General features: G+C 36.2%; 2 protein-coding genes across 2 annotated transcripts; one reads left to right on the top strand and one right to left on the bottom strand.

Annotated features, from left to right (window-relative positions):
* Positions 1-363: 363 nt before the first annotated feature.
* Positions 364-4,146, top strand: LOC145613904 (protein FAR-RED IMPAIRED RESPONSE 1-like). The gene is made up of 4 exons (XM_081668941.1): positions 364-591; positions 2,930-3,093; positions 3,180-3,522; positions 3,640-4,146. Exons 1-4 carry the CDS (start codon positions 364-366, stop codon positions 4,144-4,146), a joined length of 1,242 nt encoding a protein of 413 aa, XP_081525067.1.
* A 2,280-nt stretch (positions 4,147-6,426) lies between these two features.
* On the bottom strand, positions 6,427-12,291 carry LOC145613903 (uncharacterized). The gene is made up of 8 exons (XM_081668940.1): positions 11,589-12,291; positions 11,085-11,489; positions 10,395-11,009; positions 10,151-10,268; positions 9,541-9,766; positions 9,011-9,366; positions 7,822-7,921; positions 6,427-6,441 (listed from the first exon to the last, which is right to left on the bottom strand). The coding sequence occupies exons 1-8, from the start codon at positions 12,289-12,291 to the stop codon at positions 6,427-6,429; spliced, it is 2,538 nt and encodes an 845-aa protein (XP_081525066.1).
* Positions 12,292-18,815: the final 6,524 nt, after the last annotated feature.

The raw sequence follows: 18,815 nt of genomic DNA, 5'->3' as shown, positions 1-18,815 counted from the left end.
TACGCTCAAGAACAAGGTTTTGGAGTGACAAGGGCACAAGGTGCGTATTCAAAAGGTGTTGTAAGAGATCGTATTGCAACCACATGGAGGTGTGAATGCCGGGGAAGACCAGACATGAGAGCGGTGAAGGAAGCAAAAAAAAGAGCTAAGGCTATGGATGTGTCTGGTTCCGGAGGAGTAATTGGGGGAGTTGGGTTTGCAGAAGACTTAAGGCAACGGAAGAGGAAGTCCAAAAAATGTCTCTGTGAGGCTAAGGTGTATGCTAGTGTTAACCACGATGGGGAGTGGGAAATAAAGAAAGTGCAATTGGAACATACCCACAACCCAACACCACGGAAGGCAAAGTTAGAGAAATAGTATAGAATGAAGAAATTTAATAGTAGAGCCAGGAAGGTCTTGGTTGATTATTTTGAACAAGGTGTGACTATGACACAAATTCATGGATGTTTTGCTTCTAAAGCAAATGGAGACCTTGAGTATACTGTGAAAGACCTACAACATGAGGTCTACAAGGAAAGGAGGAAGAAAATGGCTGGTGGTGATGCAGTTGCCATGTTGAAATATTTGAAACAAATGGAGGAAAGGGGTCATGTAGGGAATATTTCAAGCATTATAACCCCAAGCTTGAACCCCACTGTGATCATGCACTTAAGTATGGTGGCGTCCAAAGGGAAAGAAAAGAGAGCAAAAGAGTCGCCAACAAGTTTTAGGAACTTGTAAACCAATCACAAGGTGAAGGTTACACCCCTTAACGATCTAGGAGATCGTCAACTCCATAAGGTCTTGAACCAAATAGGGTTCAGGGATGAGGGTACGAATCCAATCTACAAAAGAAAGGACTCGCCCTATAAAATAGGCATCTACTTTATTCTACTCGTATTCATGTGCACTTTCTGACTAACATGCAAACATTATATTAATCCTAAACCTGTTTATCTATGTTGGTTGAATATTAACGCACAAATAAAACTATTATTGGCGATCACTTAAATTAAAATCATATTATCCTAAACCAAATTATTAATTATCTTATTAAGCGTGATTTCAAATACAAATTCCCTTTAAACATGCATAAAAGGCGTAATCAAGCAATAATAATAATAAAATACATCAAGCAACATAATAATAACCATAATCATAATAAAGCTTGATAACAATAGCAATCATGTTAACAAAGCTTAAATATATTAGCAAGATCCTAGGCATGATACTAACAAGATTAATAACAAATCCTAGCATGTCACTAAGCAATAAAGATCACAGCTTTAAACCTAACATGGTACTAACATGATATTAGAAAGAATAAGAGGCACCCTAAACATGATTCTAGAAAGCAATAATAACATGTTAACCAGTGGCATTTATGCTAAATCAAAAATAAATAAAATTATGGGTAGCATTTGGGCAACCGGTTAACCAGTGGCAATAATTGTTTTTGCCACCAGTTTTTAACCGGTGGCTTTTTACTGGAGTATTGCCACCCCCCAATTAGGCACCGGTTCAAAACCGGTGGGTTATGGGGGGTTTGAACCGGTGCCTAATTCGATTTTTCTACTAGTGAAACCCTCAGAAAATTATAAACCTTTCACGTCTAGGGCGAAGGCAACTTCGAACTTGTCTAGGTGTGTTTAAGTCTTGTGTATGCGGTATTGTGTTTGCAAAAGGGTTGGTTTAGAAAGAGAGAGAGAATATCAAGTAAGCCTTGATGAGAGTTGATGATTGAAAAAGGGGAGATATGACCTCTATTTATAGGGAAAAGAGGGTCGAAGAATTAAGAAAAGAATCCGAATTCGAATCGAAATAAAACTCGTAGACATCAGTTTTTGCGTATTTTGTTTCTATCATATCATTTGATCCAGAAGTCCAAATAAGTCATATAATATTTCGTTGGAAAGCTCTTGAAGTCTAATTTCTAATTCAATTAGAATCAGATAAAAATATTTTGTATATAAAAAGATATGTCCAAAATAGTTAAAGGGTGTCAGTTTTGGATAGAGTTTCGTATTCCTTTCATATCTTTTTCGTTATAGCACGGAATTAATATTATAATATATCATTGGAAAGATAATTTCAAGATCTATCCAACCATATAATATTTGGATAAAAAATATGATGCACGAAAATAACATCAGACTGTCTTTGAACATGTTTAAATCCGAATAGAATTTGAACTTTAAAAAAGGAAAGTTTTAAGAAAAGGAAAGTTTATATTTAAATCGAATTCCTTAATCTTATCTTTTAAAAAAAGGATAATTAAGATCTTTTAGAATCTTATAGAAGATTCTAATCAATCATAATTAGATTAGGAATAAGATTAAACCTTTGGACCCTCCACATGATCATTGGGTCGTAGGTAAAATCCAATTTGGGCCCAGTTTAGTATTTTGGTCATAACTTCCTCATTATTCATCGGAATTGGGCTTATAATATATCGTTGGAAAGGTCTTTTCAAACCCCATTGAACTACACTATTATTGTACCGTTATCATGGACCAAAAAAAACTATATTGGACATTTTTATAAAATAGAGTGGGTTTTCGAAAACAGAAAGAAGGATTTTAATAGAATCTAACCGCAACACTAAACTTTTCACACTTTCACTTCATTCAATTATCATTTGACGCAAAAGGTATTCATCACTGGATTTGGTTTTAGGGAGACACAAATGGGTGTCTACAGGTCACAATTTCTATCATTCTAAAAGGTTAGACGAAGAGGGTAGGTTGAAGGATGTGCTATGGGTTGATGGGCGGAGTCGAGCCGCTTATGAAGAATTTGGTGATGTTATTTGTTTCGGTGCTACATATCTGGCAAATGAGTATGAATATTTGCTAATTTTGTGGGAATAAACCACCATGGTCAGACCATACTACTGGGATGTGCATTGGTTGCCCATGAGGACACTGATACATTTAGGTGGGTATTTCAGGAGTGGCTGTCATGTATGAAGAACAAGGCTCCAACAACAACTTTGACTGACCAGGCGGCAACAATGAGGAAGACCCTCGAGGAAGTAATGCTTCTGACGCAACATCGATGGTGCATATGGCACATTATGCGGAAAATTCCCGAAAAATTAGGGACATGTGAAAGGTATACTATTCAGTAGCGTAAAAATTTGAAAAACTTGAGTCATATTTGTTTAATTGCAATAAATATCTTATTGTATTGAATTTTAGGTACAAGGATTTCAAGGGGTTGCTTAAGGCTATTGTGTATGAGAGTTTTACTGTGGAAGAGTTTGAAACCGGCTGGGGTGCCCTAATAACAAAATTTAATTTGGAAAACAATGAGCGGCTATCATGCCTATACACTAAGAGGCATATGTGGGTTTCGGCGTTCATGGTAGAATATTTTTGGGCAGGTATGAAGACAACTCAGCGGGTGGAGGGTATTAATAGTTTTTTTGATGGTTTTGTGAATCGGAAGATAAAGCTTTTCGAATTCCCTGTCAAGTATGCTCTGGCCATCCAGAAACGTGTTCGTGATGAGGCTGCTGCGGACGCAAATTGTGCTAATTATGTAAGAATAACAGTCACCAGCATTAAGGCGAAGAAGTTTTTCCAAAAGATATACACAGACACCAAGTTTCAAGAGCTGCAAATAGAATGCACTCGAATCATGTAATGTCATTTTAAGGAGAATAGAAGGCTGGATGCAAATACAATTGAATATGAAGTCGAAGATAGGGTATGGGTTGTACCAGAAGGGAAAAGCGAAGAGGTCATCACCGATAGAAGAAGATATTTTACAGCTACTTTCAACAAGGAAACTAATGAGGTGGTATGTGAATGCCGCAAATTCATTACTCATGGCATAATGTGCAAGCATATGATCCAAATTCTTGATAAGAATCATGTTGTTGAAATACCTGAGAAATATGTTATTAGTCGTTGGCGCAAGGACATTATCAGGTACCACTCTGCAGTTGAGGTGTCCTACCACGACCCAGATGAGAATGGGGTTGCCAAAAAATACAACAAGTTGCTAGCTGAGTTTGAAGATATTTTCGGTGATGATGATTTGGTCGATGATGAGATTGTAGACATGGTAAGTACTGCTCTGAAGCAAATACGAAAGGAAGTGGAACAATGCAGGCTTAACAAGGACGCAAAAATGTGTCCATTTCAGATCCTAATACTTTAAAAAGCAAAGTATCTAGAGTTGATGCAAACGTTAGTCCAAATACTATGTCTACTGTTCGTATGCCATATAATGTATACGAAAATACCATGGACATGAAAATGGAGCCACCAATTGTACGTGGTGGCTTGGACAGTGTTGTGAAAGATCCTGTGAAAATTAAAAAACCTCGGGGCGGCCTAAAGGTTCCAGAAATAAGAGTCATGCTGAAATGTGCTACAAGGACCAAGGCAAAGCAAGTAAGAAAGCAAGGGAGGCTAAAACCAAGAAACAAGGTAAAACATAGGAAAATATCGAAAGATTGACAAGGGAAAAACCCGTTCTTCCGCGATGCATTGATAACTCACCTAAAGGGTCCATCACTGGGAATATTGGAAAAAGAGAAATGGTAGTGTTAAGATTTATGTAACAGTGTGATTACATTACCGACTTTCCTTTAACGTGAACTAACTCTGAAATGGTAATTGTAGGTGCGAAAACTCAAATCGTTGGACGAGTTGGTCCCGTTAGTGGAATTGATGAGACAGGTAAGATTAATGATTAGTTTTTATTAATGATAATGATAACTCAGATACTGAATATTAACTTTTTGTACAGAAAAAACTGATGACAATTTCAAAATGTAAGGCGATCGAAGAGAAGCGAAGTGCATTGTAACACCCTAGAAATTCCTTTCCTTTAAAATACACTTTCCCCTCTTGAAAATACGTTTAAGGAATATCTAAGACATTACCGCCACCGTGAAAACGGTTAAGGCAACAATCAAAGATACACAGCGGAAGACTTGAAAGTCAAAACTAAGAAATAACACAATTTAAAAACCGAACTAATCAAAAGTAAAGTTGAAAATCAACAAAACCGAGTTAAATAAAATCCACTACAACTTGGAACCACTTATGGCCCTTATTCAAAAACCGATCAATCAAATAATAGTGTTAGTCCAACAATCAATAAAACAAAATATCCAAAACATAAACATTTGACATCCTAGTGGAAACTAGCATAATTCTCTCTTTACTCATGCCCCATCATGAACATGCCTCAATACCTGAAAAGAGTATCTCTACTTGCCCCCACTACTCTCCATTAAAATGGATCATCGTAGGGCCAAGATAAAGACATAGCCAGACACAAACAATACACACAATCAGCAAAGCTGAGTAAATAAGCGTATTTAAACACACTAACATGCAACTCCTAGCATCACACATACTTACCTCATTGCACCTGTTTACAAGCACACACAACAAACAACAAGACTCTTTAACTGGACACTAAATAATTTATTTGGCGTTGATTACGCATCGAACGGGTTTCCAACTAAACCAAACCTACCTTAATAAATTGAGGCCCACTGACACGGGAGCTAACCATGCCAGCATCACCTATGCCACACCCATTGGTGGCGGAATTCCAGCGCATAATAATAATAATAATAATAATAATAATAATAATAATAATAATAATAATAATAATAATAATAATAATAATAATAATAATAATAATAAAAGGGAATATACAGCGTCCTGTACTCCATTAGAAGTTATGGTTAAATATAAAACCCCATAACTCCCCCCATATGTTCATACTCAAGGTATATACGTTCCAAGAGTTTTGGTGCGTAATCTCTTTCACTTTACGTTATTTACATATTATTAGACTTGGTGATGACTCTCAAAGCATAACAATTCAATCATCAATAATAATTCAATCACTCAAATATACCAAATTAATTCTTGAATTTAGTGACCACATAATATTTAATGTTGAGCCCTTTTTAATTCTACCTCAGTGTCAAAGACACCTTAAACGCATAGAGCGCCAACAATCCTATCCCTCGGTGTTAAAAACACCTTAAGTGCACAAAGGCATCAACATACAATTTGTTCCTTGTGTACATAGACACTTATATAGCTCATTCCTCATGCTTAAAGCATCAATAAAAATTATATGAACCATAATAAAATTCCTTTTCAATAATCCAAACATAATTAAACAATTAGTTTGATTAAACATGCTCTCTATCATGCCATAAATAAATATGTAGTCCATATAATCATGCCAAAATATAATTTTCCAATCCAAGATCATCACAAATAATTCATGCTTCACAATTCAATCACCAACACCAATAATTCACAATTCAATACATGAACCTTAGCATGATACTACTTGTAATTGATTGAAATTAAGCCTAGCATGATCCTACATCATCAAAATATGCTAAGTACGCGAACGTACCTTGAATATGATCTTAAATTCGCCATGACTAGTAAAAATCGCTTACTTCGAAGTTTCCTACACATTAAAATTATAATAGTGTATCAAAGTCCACTCTAAACAAATTTCCAGCAATATATACTATTTTAAAACCCTTCATAAATTAATTAGAATAAGCTGAAATTATATTTAGAACACCATAATTAAGTCCCCTTTAATGGGTAATTTAAATTTCCTTTAAAAAACATAATATTTAGGGTTCTACATAAAATTCCTGCACTATTTTACCAATTAAAACTTGCTGAAAATTAGTCTTAAAGCACTTAAATTGAAGATCTAAATATATATACATCATATACTTTCATAATTTCATAAATCAAGAACCTAGGGTTTCAAAAATTGGGGTTTTTTAATTAAAACCAAATCTGAAAATTAATTAACATAATTACAACATTCAAACATCAAAATTAAATCCCAAAACTCATAATTTATAATTAGATCTAAGCATAGATTAAATTAAGGTAAGAAAGATTAAGTTTTTTTTTTTTTTTTCGAGAGCCAAACACGGCAGCAGCAGCCACCGCGGCAAGGCTGGGCTTCTGCCGCCTGCCGCCGCAGCTGCTGGCCGTGCGCCTGTGGCTGTGGTGGTGTACGGTGGTGGTCCAGCCACGTGTGTGGCTCTGGTGGTGGCCGGCCGTGAGAAAGGGGAAGGGGAAGAGGAAGAAAAGAAAGAAAGAAAAGTAAGGAGAAAAGGGGAGAAGCTTACCTTGGGTTTTCTCCACTCTAGGCAAAGTTGATTTGCCTCATGAGTGGGATATTTATACCCCTTCTCTACCAACCCTTTTACCCTAAACTTTCCTCTTTTAATTTTCCTAATCCCTTCCCAAATAAAACTTGTTAAAATTAAACTTTCTTAAATTAAAACCCCATCTTTTAAAATAAAATAATTAAATAAACTTTCCTTTTATAATAATATTAATAAAAATTCTTTAATTAAAATGATTATAACTAATTAAATATTTTATTAAATACATACTTTAAATAAAATACGTATAAAAATACGGGGTATTACAGTCTACCCCCCTTAAAAAAAAGTTTCGTCCCGAAACTTGGGGAACGAAATTGAAACCTTTTTCTTAATTATGTATAATATTGCTGTACTTTTTGTCACCCTTTTACTGCTTTATGTCTCTTGAGGGCATAAATACTTGAAATACTTGTTAAAATTCATGCAAAGAGCACCAAAAACGACTGAAATTTGGGTAAAAGCGCGAAATTCTACCGCATTCTACCCCCCTTAAAGAAAACGAGTTACGCCCCCGTAACTCTACATACCTGAAACAACTCTGGGTATTTCTTTTTTATTTCATCCTCTGCCTCCCAAGTGGCTTCCTCATATTCTTGGTTAGACCAAAGTACTTTTACAATCTTAACATTCTTGTTGCGTGTACTACGCACTTTGCTGTCAAGAATCTTAACAGGTCTCTCTTCATAGGTTAAACTTTGATCTATCTCGATGGTTTCTGGTTGTAGCACATGGGACTTATCAGGGATGTACCTTCTCAATTGGGACACATGGAATACATCATGTACTTTACTAAGCTCCATAGGTAAAGTTAACCTATAAGCTACCTTGCCTATTCTTTGCAGTAATTCATATAGACCGATGTATTTTGGACTGAGCTTTCCTTTCTTCCCAAATCTCATAACTCCTTTCATTGGTGACACCTTTAGCAATACTTTATCGCCTATTTCAAATTCTTCTTCCCTTCGCTTTAAGTCTGCATAACTCTTTTGGCGATCTTGAGCTGCCTGGATTTTAGCTTGAATTTCCCTTACTTGTTTGATTGTGTCTTCAATCATTTGAGTCCCAAGAACTATAGTTTCACTAATGTCGTTCCAACAAATTGGGCTACGACACTTTCTCCCATACAAGGCCTCGAATGGAGCCATTCCAATGCTCGCATGATAACTATTGTTATAAGAGAATTCAATTAGATCCAAGCTATCCTCCCATCCTCCCTGGAAATCTATAATGCAAGCTCTCAACATATCTTCCAAGGTTTGAATGGTTCTTTCGGTTTGCCCATCTGTGGCAGGGTGGAAGGCTGTACTCATTTTAAGTGTTGTACCAAAGTTTTCTTGCACACTTTTCCAAAATTTTGAGAGAAACCTGGAATCTCTATCAGATACGATATCTTTTGGAACCCCATGTAATCTCACAACGTGCTTGATGTAAGCTTTTGAAAGTTGTTCCATTTTCCAAGTTTCTTTCATTGGTATAAACACTGCTGATTTTGTTAGTCTATCCACCACTACCCAAATGGTGTCATTGCCGCTCTTGGATTTAGGAAGGCAGGTCACAAAGTCCATTGAAATGCAGTCCCACTTCTAGCTTGGGATTTCTAATGACTGTACAGTCCCTTGAGGCCTTTTGTGTTCTATTTTCACTTTCTGACAAGTTAAGCATCTTGCCACAAATTCAGCCACCTCGTTTTTCATTCTAGGCCACCAAAACATTTTCTTCAAATCCTTATATAACTTGTCTCCTCCCGGGTGTACTGAGTATGGTGTATTGTGGCCCTCTTCCATCAACTTTCTCTTCACTTCTTCACATTTTTGTGGTACACACCATCGACCCTTATACCTTAAACTCCCATCTTCGTGAACTTTGAAGTCTGTAGCTTTTCCTTGTTTAATCTTCTCACGGATCCTATCCAACTTCACATCTCCCTCTTGGTTCCCTCGGATCTCATCGAATATTGTTGGTTGGACACTCAGATTTGCAAGAATACCTGCTGGTACTCCCCATTCCACGACTTCTAAGTTGAATTTTGCCATTTCTCTACGTAACTCATTAGCTACTACTAACGAGTTTAATCCATGACTAGTTTTACGACTTAAAGCATCCGCAACTACATTCGCTTTCCCTTCGTGGTATTGTATGTCTAAGTCGTAATCCGTTGTATACTCTAGCCACCTCCTTTGACGAGAGTTCAAGTCCTTTTGAGTGAAAATATACTTTAGGCTCTTATGGTCTGTGTAAATTCTACATTTCACTCCATACAAATAATGACGCCAAATTTTTAGTGCAAAGATGATGGCAGCTAATTCCAGGTCATGGGTTGGATAGTTTACCTCGTGTGTTTTAAGCTGCCTTGATGCGTATGCTATTACCTTCCTATTTTGCATAAGCACGCATCCTAAACCATTCTTTGATGCGTCACAATACACATCATACAACCCGCTATCATCTAGAAGTGTAAGCACTGGTGCTGTAACTAATTTGTGCTTTAAGAGTTGAAATGCCTCTTCACACTTCTCATCCCACTCAAACTTCTTGTCCTTCTTCATTAGAGTAGTCAAAGGTTTAGCAATTTTGGAGAAATCTTTAACAAAACGCCTATAATACCCTGCTAAACCTAAGAAACTTCTCACATCAGATACCGTTTTGGGTGTAGGCCAACTTTTCACAGCTTCTATTTTGGCTGGGTCTACTTCTACTCCATCCTTAGACACAAAGTGTCCTAGGAATTCTACCTTTTCCAACCAAAATTCACACTTAGAGAACTTTGCATAAAGGTGGTTTTCTCTCAGTGTTTGCAGAATTGCCCTTAGGTGGTCTGCATGCTCTTCCTTGTTTTTGGAGTATACCAAAATTTCATCTATGAACACCACTACAAACTTATCCATAAATTGATGAAACACTCTATTCATTAGATCCATAAAGATTGCTGGAGCATTAGTCAACCCAAAAGGCATAACTGTGAACTCATAGTGTCCATACCTTGTCCTAAATGCTGTTTTAGGAATGTCCTCATCGGCAATCCTCAATTGGTGATACTCAGACCTCAAGTCGATTTTAGAGAACACCGTGGCTCCCTTCAATTGATCAAACAAGTCATCTATTCGTGGTAAAGGATACTTATTCTTTATCGTCACCTTATTTAATTCCCTGTAATCGATACACAATCGCATGCTTCCATCCTTTTTCTTCACAAATAGAACTGGAGCTCCCCAAGGAGAAGCACTTGGTCTAATGTATCCCTTATCCAGTAAGTCCTGTAACTTCTCCTTCAACTCACTCATTTCTGCAGGTGCCATTCGATATGGTGCCTTGGATATAGGGGTTGTTCCGGGAACTAAATCTATGGTAAAGTCGACTGCTCTCTTAGGTGGCATCCCCGGAATTTCCTCTGGAAATACATCCAGGTACTCATTCACTACTGTTATATCCTCTGGGTTTGTCACTTGTTCATGGTCCATATCCCTGACGCTGCAAAAATATACTGGATGCCCTTTCTTCATATATTTTTCTAACTTTAGGACAGAAATTAATCTTGGGCACTTATTCCTACCCTTCATCCAGTATGTCACTGATTCATTACTGCTTGTGACCATCTTGACTTTTCGTGACCTACAACTAATCTCAACATTATACTTACTCATCCAATCCATTCCCAGAATAATATCGAAGTCACTCAACCCAAACTCAATAAGGTCAGAAGGAAATATCTTTCCTTCTATTTCTAAAGGCACATTTCTAAATGCTTTAGTACAATTCACTACCCCACCTGTCGGAATAGTTATAGGTAAATCTACTGCTTTTACTGCTGTTAAGCAGTCCCTAAGTTTTGAAACAATACCTTTAGAAACAAAAGAAAAAGTTGCACCAGAATCAAACAATACTTTAACAGGAATAGAGTTAATAGAAAAAGTACCAGTAATAACATCATTTGTGGCCTCAGCCTCATGTCTACTCAGCACATTCAGTTTCCCAGCAGCTCCTCCCTTATTTTGGTTATTGTTATTATTGGGATTACCGTTCTTCACCCCATTTTGTTGTACTCCCTTGTTCCCATTAAAGTTGTTGTTGTTGTTGTTCCCTTGGAAATTCCTCTGGTTCCCTCCTGAGTTAAAGTTGTTCCGCCTATTCCCATTAGCATTTTTAGAGCAACACTCGTACTCCCTATGCCCCAGTTTGTTGCAAGCGCGACAAGTAACCATATTGCCTTCGCAATCCTTCCTAGGGTGGTTGTTATTACACCTCCTGCAATGATAATACCTTACATTCCTGTTATTCCCCTGGTTATTGTTTCTAACCCCTCCATTGTTGCCACGTCCACCTTGACGGTTATTATTATGGAAATTATTATTATTGGAGAAGTTATTGTTATGGTGGTACTTCTGCTTCTTAAAACCATTCTGGTTTCCCTGCTGGTTACCAGAAACTTGCACCACCTCCTTTCTCTTCTCTCTCCCTTCCATATCAGTTAACTCCTTCTTCTTCTTTTCCTCCAACGCATAAAGGTGTGCGGCTCTTCCATACATCTCATCCAGAGTTTCAAATACTTGCCCGCACAGCTTTAATTGCAGATCTGTAGTTAAACCACTCTCAAACTTCCTAGCCTTGGCTTTTTCAGTTGCAACAGTCTCCTCAGCAAAACGGGACAACTCTATAAACTTGGTGTAGTACTCCGTAACTGACATCTTTTCCATTCTGAGGTTTGAGAACTCCTCAGCTTTCTGCTTTTGCAAAAAGCTAGGGTAAAACTTATCCCTCATTTTCTCTTGGAACTTGGTCCAGTTGAATCCAGGTAGGGTCCTAACAGTAGCTTCATTTTGCTGCCACCAAAGGTCAGCTTCACCCCTTAGGTAGTAGGTAGCACAGCCCACTTTCGAATCTTCAGGGCATCCCACCGCCTCAAACAGTTTTTCGAACTCTCTCAACCAGTTTTCTAAAATGGTAGGGTCAGGCTCCCCTTGATAAGTGAGTGGCTTACTCTGTGCCACTTTCTTAAAAAGCTCCCCCTGAGCATCCCCATTGCCAGATGTGTTTCTAGCCAGCTGTTGGGCAACTGCTGCTAATTGTCTTACTACCTCACTAAGTTCATTTCCACCAGTGTTGGTACTGCTTCCTCCTGCCATCTTTCTTCTCCTGAATTAAAAGAATCAGGTTCTAAATTAAATGTGGTTTAGGTTAGCTCCCAAGGCATTCACTCGCTAAGTTTAGAATTATCAAAGCTCGCACAATTCTTTTGAAGCTAATAAATTTTGAATTGGATTTACCAAATTCAAAGTTCATAGCTTTATCAATTAATTATTGATTGCTAACCAACCAAGCATTTAATAAAGCATCACATAAATAAATAAAATAGTTCCCATTAACCCTCGATATTTGAGACTAGAATTAAATTTGCTGGAATATGGTTTGAGAATTGAAATGGCAATACAAGTTAAAATTATTTGGGGATGGAGTGGTTGTTGTAATTGAAATAAATAAATTAATAGGAAGTAGTAAGGAAAGAAAAGTGGAATTTTATTGATATGAATAAAGAATGAATACTGGAATATAAATAAGTATAATCACTAGCAAGTGTTCATAAGATCACTGAATGTTTGTGGCAATACCACTTATTACCTAGACTGCAAATAATAAGGATACTAAAAATAAACTAAGAGTCCTAATAAAAGAAATCATAATAATCAATCCTTTCGAACGTTGTCCCTTTTGTCAGTAGATTGCTTATAACTCGAAGGATCGAAGTCATTGTCATTAGAATCCTCCATTGGTTCAGGTGACTCAGGTTCAGGTTCTACTTGGATGAATTCCCCCTCCTCTTCTTCCTCTGATGATATGTCGATTATAATTGGAGTTGGAGGTGGGTTAGGATTGGATATCTCCATCATTGAACTGTCCCCCTCTTGTTGCTCTCCATTCTCCGCTTGGTTACCCCCTGATGATGCAGATGAGGAACTTTCTGGTTGTTGATTTAAAGGTGGGTTGTTCCCTACTGGGTTGTCATAGTAGTAGTTAGGGTAGGGAAGATTTAAACGCTGATAGTGAGCTCTTTCCACCCTTACAATGTAGTTAGTTAAATAAACATAATCAGGGTACCACTGGCCATAATAATTTTTGTACTTGTAGTAGTTTGGAACATCTCCTGGAAGGTAAAAGTCAGCAAATTTTTCTTTGATAGCAATATAAGGAGGCTCCTCTGGCAGACAGTGCACAATCATTGCTGAGATACGATCAGGGGTCTCAAATATTTTATCCCGCAAGACATTACTCCTATAAGAACAATAATATCTGATTTTCTCTATGAAGTCATAGGGGTGCTCATCGTTTTTCTTTATTAATGACCCCATTTGTGTGTACTTACTAGGAAAGTTAGGCATCCTGTAGAGGAAAAAGGCTTAGAAAAGAATTCCCTTCCCCAAAGAAATAAAATAAATAATACAATTCTTGCAAAAATTTAAGTTTGGTGTTCAATCATACAATTTGAATAATTCCCAAAAAACAATACATATATTTCATGCTTCAATCAACAAACATTTAATCATACAACATGCTTGAACACCCTAAAATAAAATTTATGCACGCAGGGAAGAAATTAAATTCTAGCCTATATGCCCTTTCCAAGCTCACCAACATGTTAATAAAAGCTTTTAACACATAATTCTTACCTCAATCCTTGCTCCCTGCAAAAATTAACAAAATAAAAATATTTTACCCTGCTAAAAAAAATAAATTTTTGAAACTATAGGGAGGCAAAAATTTCGGACACTTGAAAAAATTTCGAGTGTCTGAAAAAAAAAAAAAAAATTCAGACCAATTAAAAATTAAAAAAAAATTCAGACACCTTAAACGCATAGAGCGCCAACAATCCTATCCCTCGGTGTTAAAAACACCTTAAGTGCACAAAGGCACCAACATACAATTTGTTCCTTGTGTACATAGACACTTATATAGCTCCTTCCTCATGCTTAAAGCATCAATAAAAATTATATGAACCATAATAAAATTCCTTTTCAATAATCCAAACATAATTAAACAATTAGTTTGATTAAACATGCTCTCTATCATGCCATAAATAAATATGTAGTCCATATAATCATGCCAAAATATAATTGTCCAATCCATAGATCATCACAAATAATTCATGCTTCACAATTCAATCACCAACACCAATAATTCACAATTCAATACATGAACCTTAGCATGATACTACTTGTAATTGATTGAAATTAAGCCTAGCATGATCCTACATCATCAAAATATGCTAAGTACGCGAACGTACCTTGAATATGATCTTAAATTCGCCACGACTAGTAAAAATCGCTTACTTCAAAGTCTCCTACACATTAAAATTATAATAGTGTATCAAAGTCCACTCTAAACAAATTTCCAGCAATATATACTATTTTAAAACCCTTCATAAATTAATTAGAATAAGCTGAAATTATATTTAGAACACCATAATTAAGTCCCCTTTAATGGGTAATTTAAATTTCCTTTAAAAAACATAATATTTAGGGTTCTACATAAAATTCCTGCACTATTTTACCAATTAAAACTTGCTGAAAATTAGTCTTAATGCACTTAAATTGAAGATCTAAATATTAATACATCATATACTTTCATAATTTCATAAATCAAGAACCTAGGGTTTCAAAAATTGGGGCTTTTTAATTAAAACCAAATCTGAAAATTAATTAACATAATTACAACATTCAAACATCAAAATTAAATCCCAAAACTTATAATTTATAATTAGATCTAAGCATAGATTAAATTAAGGTAAGAAAGATTAAGTTTTTTTTTTTTTCGAGAGCCAAACACGGCAGCAGCAGCCACCGCGGCAAGGCTGGGCTGCTGCCGCCTGCCGCCGCAGCTGCTGGCCGTGCGCCTGTGGCTGTGGTGGTGTGCGGTGGTGGTCCGGCCACGTGTGTGGCTGTGGTGGTGGCCGGCCGTGAGAAAGGGGAAGGGGAAGAGGAAGAAAAAAAAGAAAGAAAAGTAAGGAGAAAAGGGGAGAAGCTTACATTGGGTTTTCTCCACTCTGGGCAAAGTTGATTTGCCTCATGAGTGGGATATTTATACCCCTTCTCTACCAACCCTTTTACCCTAAACTTTCCTCTTTTAATTTTCCTAATCCCTTCCCAAATAAAACTTGTTAAAATTAAACTTTCTTAAATTAAAACCCCATCTTTTAAAATAAAATAATTAAATAAACTTTCCTTTTATAATAATATTAATAAAAATGATTTAATTAAAATGATTATAACTAATTAAATATTTTATTAAATACATAATTTAAATAAAATACGTATAAAAATACGGGGTATTACATGCATGCTCATCTAATGTAGTCTCAAAGAAGAGAAGAAGGTGAATGATAATGGGAATTGGGAAGGCTGAAGCTGACATGTTGTAGACACCCATTTGTGTCTCCCCAAAACCAAACCCAGTGATGAACACATTTTGCGTCGAACCATAATCGAATGAAGTGAAAGTGTGAAAAGTCAACTGTTGCGGTTAGTTTTTATTAAAATTCTTTCTCTCTGTTTTTGAAAACAACTCTATTTTATTAAAAATATCCAATCCTCTTTAGTTAGGTCCGTGACATGGGTCCAATAATAGTGTAGTTGGATAGGGCTTGAAAAGAGCTTTCCAACGATATATTATAAGCCCAATTCCGATGAATAATGAGGAAGTTATGGCCAAAATGCTGAACTGGGCCCGGTTTGTTCTTTACATGCGGCCCAATGATTTAGAGGAGGGCCCAATGTTTATTATTATTCCTAAAATATTAGGATTAATTATGGTCTTTTAGAATTCTCTAGAAGAATCTTTTAAATATTAATAGAGTTAGGATTAATAATTATATTATGATGAATTTTATTTGGATTAAAATATTATTATTTCATTAAAATACGATTTTAGCTTCTGTACAGATTCCATGGATCAAATTTGGTTAAAGATTGGATTCTGTGTGGAAAGCACGTAAAAACCCAGCTATCGCCAAACGACAGGTCTGTCACCAAGCGACAAAGTGGTTTTGCAGCGACAGCTTGTAGTTTTATTCCTTATCAAATTCTATGCTCTTCCGGATTATTTTTCTTATAAATAGGGTCCTGAAACTCCATTTTTATTCATCAACAATCAATTCATAATCACCTAATCTCTCTCTCCTCTCTCTTCTCTCTTGAGCATTATAGCTTTCTTTCTCTCTCTCTCTTGCTAGCTTTTATCAAACACAATTCCGCATACACAAGATCTAGATACACCTAGCCAAGTTCAAAGTTCCCTTCGCCCTAGACGTGAAAGGTTGATAATTTCGGAGGGTTTGGTCCCAAATCCAGTCTAAACTTTATTTCTCTTTCTTTCATTATTTAATTTATTTCTTTAATTTATTATTTCATTGAAGTTTACTAACGTGTGTATTTTGTTTTTAGAAAGAGGTACGAGGGATCAAAGTATGTAATCTTATTGCTCTAGTCTTGTAGAAAGCATGCTTATATTATTTTAATTCCTAGTATCATGTTAATTAGGATGTTTTTATTGCTTTCTAGAATCATGTTTAGGGTGCCTTTTACTATTTCTAATAGCATGTCAGTACCATGTTAGGTTTAAAGCTTTGATCTTTATTGCTTAGTGACATGCTAGGATTTGTTATTAATCTTGTTAGTATCATGCCTAGGATCTTGCTATTATTATTTAAGCTTTATTATTTAACATGATTATTGTTATTGTTATGCTTATTATTATGTTGCTTGATATTATATTATCGTTGTTGCTTGATCACGCCTTTTATGCATGTTTAAAGGGAATTTGTATTTGAAATCACGCTTAATAAGATAATTAATAATTTGATTTTAGGCTAATATGATTTAAATTCAAGTGATCGCAAATAATAGCTTTATTTGTGCATTAATATTGATGCGTGCCATTTTTGGCACTCATAGGGTAGGTTTCTTCGTATTTTTATGCATGCTTTTAGCCTTTTATTTCGTGTTTTTACGTAATAAAGCTTGATTTGCGTGCTTTTGTATTATTTTAGAGAAATGCATGCTTTTAATGGTTTTCTTATCATTTTATTCATTTCTCGGCTATTTCTATCGCTTCTCCGTTTTTTTGTCTTGTTTTATAGGTACAACGCGGTCTATATGCATGGAAATTGAAACTAGAGCCCACTAGGATCAATATGCACTTTTCGGAATTGAATTTGAGTTTGAAACAAAGGAAAACAAAGGATTGCAAAGTATCAAATAGGACCTTTGTGCATTGTTTCAGCCATATCTCGAGTTCTACAGATTGGATTGATGTGATTCAAGTTGGGTTGGAAACTAGACTTGAAGAGATTTCCAATGATAGGTCGCACGCCTTCGTACGCTTCATAGATCAGAAATTACAGCCTTCTAAAGTTGGCTCTGGAAAACTGTTACGGGCGCGGGCTACAGTACCCGCTGGCGCAGGGTTGCTACTGCTCCAAAACTGCCGTATTTGGGCATTAAGCACCCGCGGTTGTCCCGAGGGCGCCCCGCAGGCGCGGTCTTGGGCTGCGGGCGCGGCTATCGGGGTGTCCGTCTTTCTCCGCGGGCGCGGGTTTCCGGGTCTTTTACGATTTTTTGAAGCTTCTTTTCTCCTTTTGTTTATATAGTTTTTTTTATTTCCTTTATTCTTCATTCATTTAATTCTTTAGTTTTAGAATAGTTTTCTCTCTCTTAGGTTAAGAGCTTCTCTCTCTAGATTAGGCTAGCTTAGGAGTAGTTTTAGAGAGAGAAAGTGAAGAATTTCAATGGTGATTGAGAGATTGAAGATGCAAGTGTGACAATTGTGTTGGAGATCATCTTAATTATCAATGAGCATTTCTAAACTCTATCTCATTCAATTGCTTTGTTTAATTTGATGTTTATTTGGATTGATTTTGATATTTGATGTTTGATTAGAGTAATTGTTCTTGATATTTTGTTGATTCTTGTTCTCTATAGTTGATAGTAGATTTGATCATGTTTCTTGATTAGTTTACTTGCTAGGGTTTGGGTAAACATGTGTGATTGATGGATTGAGATTAGTTTGGGAATTTGAGTAGTTCTTGTGTTGTGATTAAATTGATTCATAGAGGTTTGCATGTTGCATAAGTTTGATTGGAGTAGCTAACCATGATTGCTAGCATTGATTGCATAATTGAATTGATTGACATGACCACTTGATTTCGATTTGATCATAATTAGTTGAGTATTTGATTATGTTTCTTCATATTGTTTAGCACTAGAGAAATCTATGTTAGAGAGTGTGAAGATGATTAATTGAATGCTCCTAATTGCTCCTACTATTTGTGTTTGCATTGCTTGGATTGCTTGACTCCCTAATTAGCTTGATTATCATGAATTCATGTTGATCCCCACTCCCTAGTGTTTCATTTGTTTGCTTGGTTTAGGAAGTAGAATAGCGCTACCTTTCACCTTAGACTTCGACCTAGCTTAGGCACAAATTAGAAATACTTGAACATAACCGTTCCTAGTGGTTCGAACCTTGACTTACCTCTATACTTGTATTTAGGTAGTTGAGTTATTATAAATTTGTGTTTGACCGTAGGGTGGATTAGTTTAACGACCTAGTTTTCCCCACGTCAAAATGGCGCCGTTGCCGGGGAACGGTGTCTATGATT

Source organism: Chenopodium album, chromosome 25 (assembly GCF_948465745.1).
Source record: "Chenopodium album chromosome 25, dcCheAlbu1.1, whole genome shotgun sequence".
NCBI classification, from domain to species: domain Eukaryota; kingdom Viridiplantae; phylum Streptophyta; class Magnoliopsida; order Caryophyllales; family Amaranthaceae; genus Chenopodium; species Chenopodium album.
Note: the sequence above shows the minus strand (reverse complement) of the source record. Positions and strands in the feature narration are given on the sequence as shown.

Coding starts and splice junctions, on each gene's coding strand:
- LOC145613904 (XM_081668941.1), top strand. CDS start 364: ATGAAGAAATTTAATAGTAGAGCCAGGAAGGTCTTGGTTGATTATTTT. Junction 592..2,929: donor AAATGGAGGAAAGGGGTCAT/GTAGGGAATATT, acceptor TGGGTATTTCAG/GAGTGGCTGTCATGTATGAA. Junction 3,094..3,179: donor AAATTAGGGACATGTGAAAG/GTATACTATTCA, acceptor ATTGAATTTTAG/GTACAAGGATTTCAAGGGGT.
- LOC145613903 (XM_081668940.1), bottom strand. CDS start 12,291: ATGGCAGGAGGAAGCAGTACCAACACTGGTGGAAATGAACTTAGTGAG. Junction 9,767..10,150: donor AAAACAGCATTTAGGACAAG/GTATGGACACTA, acceptor AGGGTATTATAG/GCGTTTTGTTAAAGATTTCT. Junction 9,367..9,540: donor TGCTTATGCAAAATAGGAAG/GTAATAGCATAC, acceptor TTCACTCAAAAG/GACTTGAACTCTCGTCAAAG.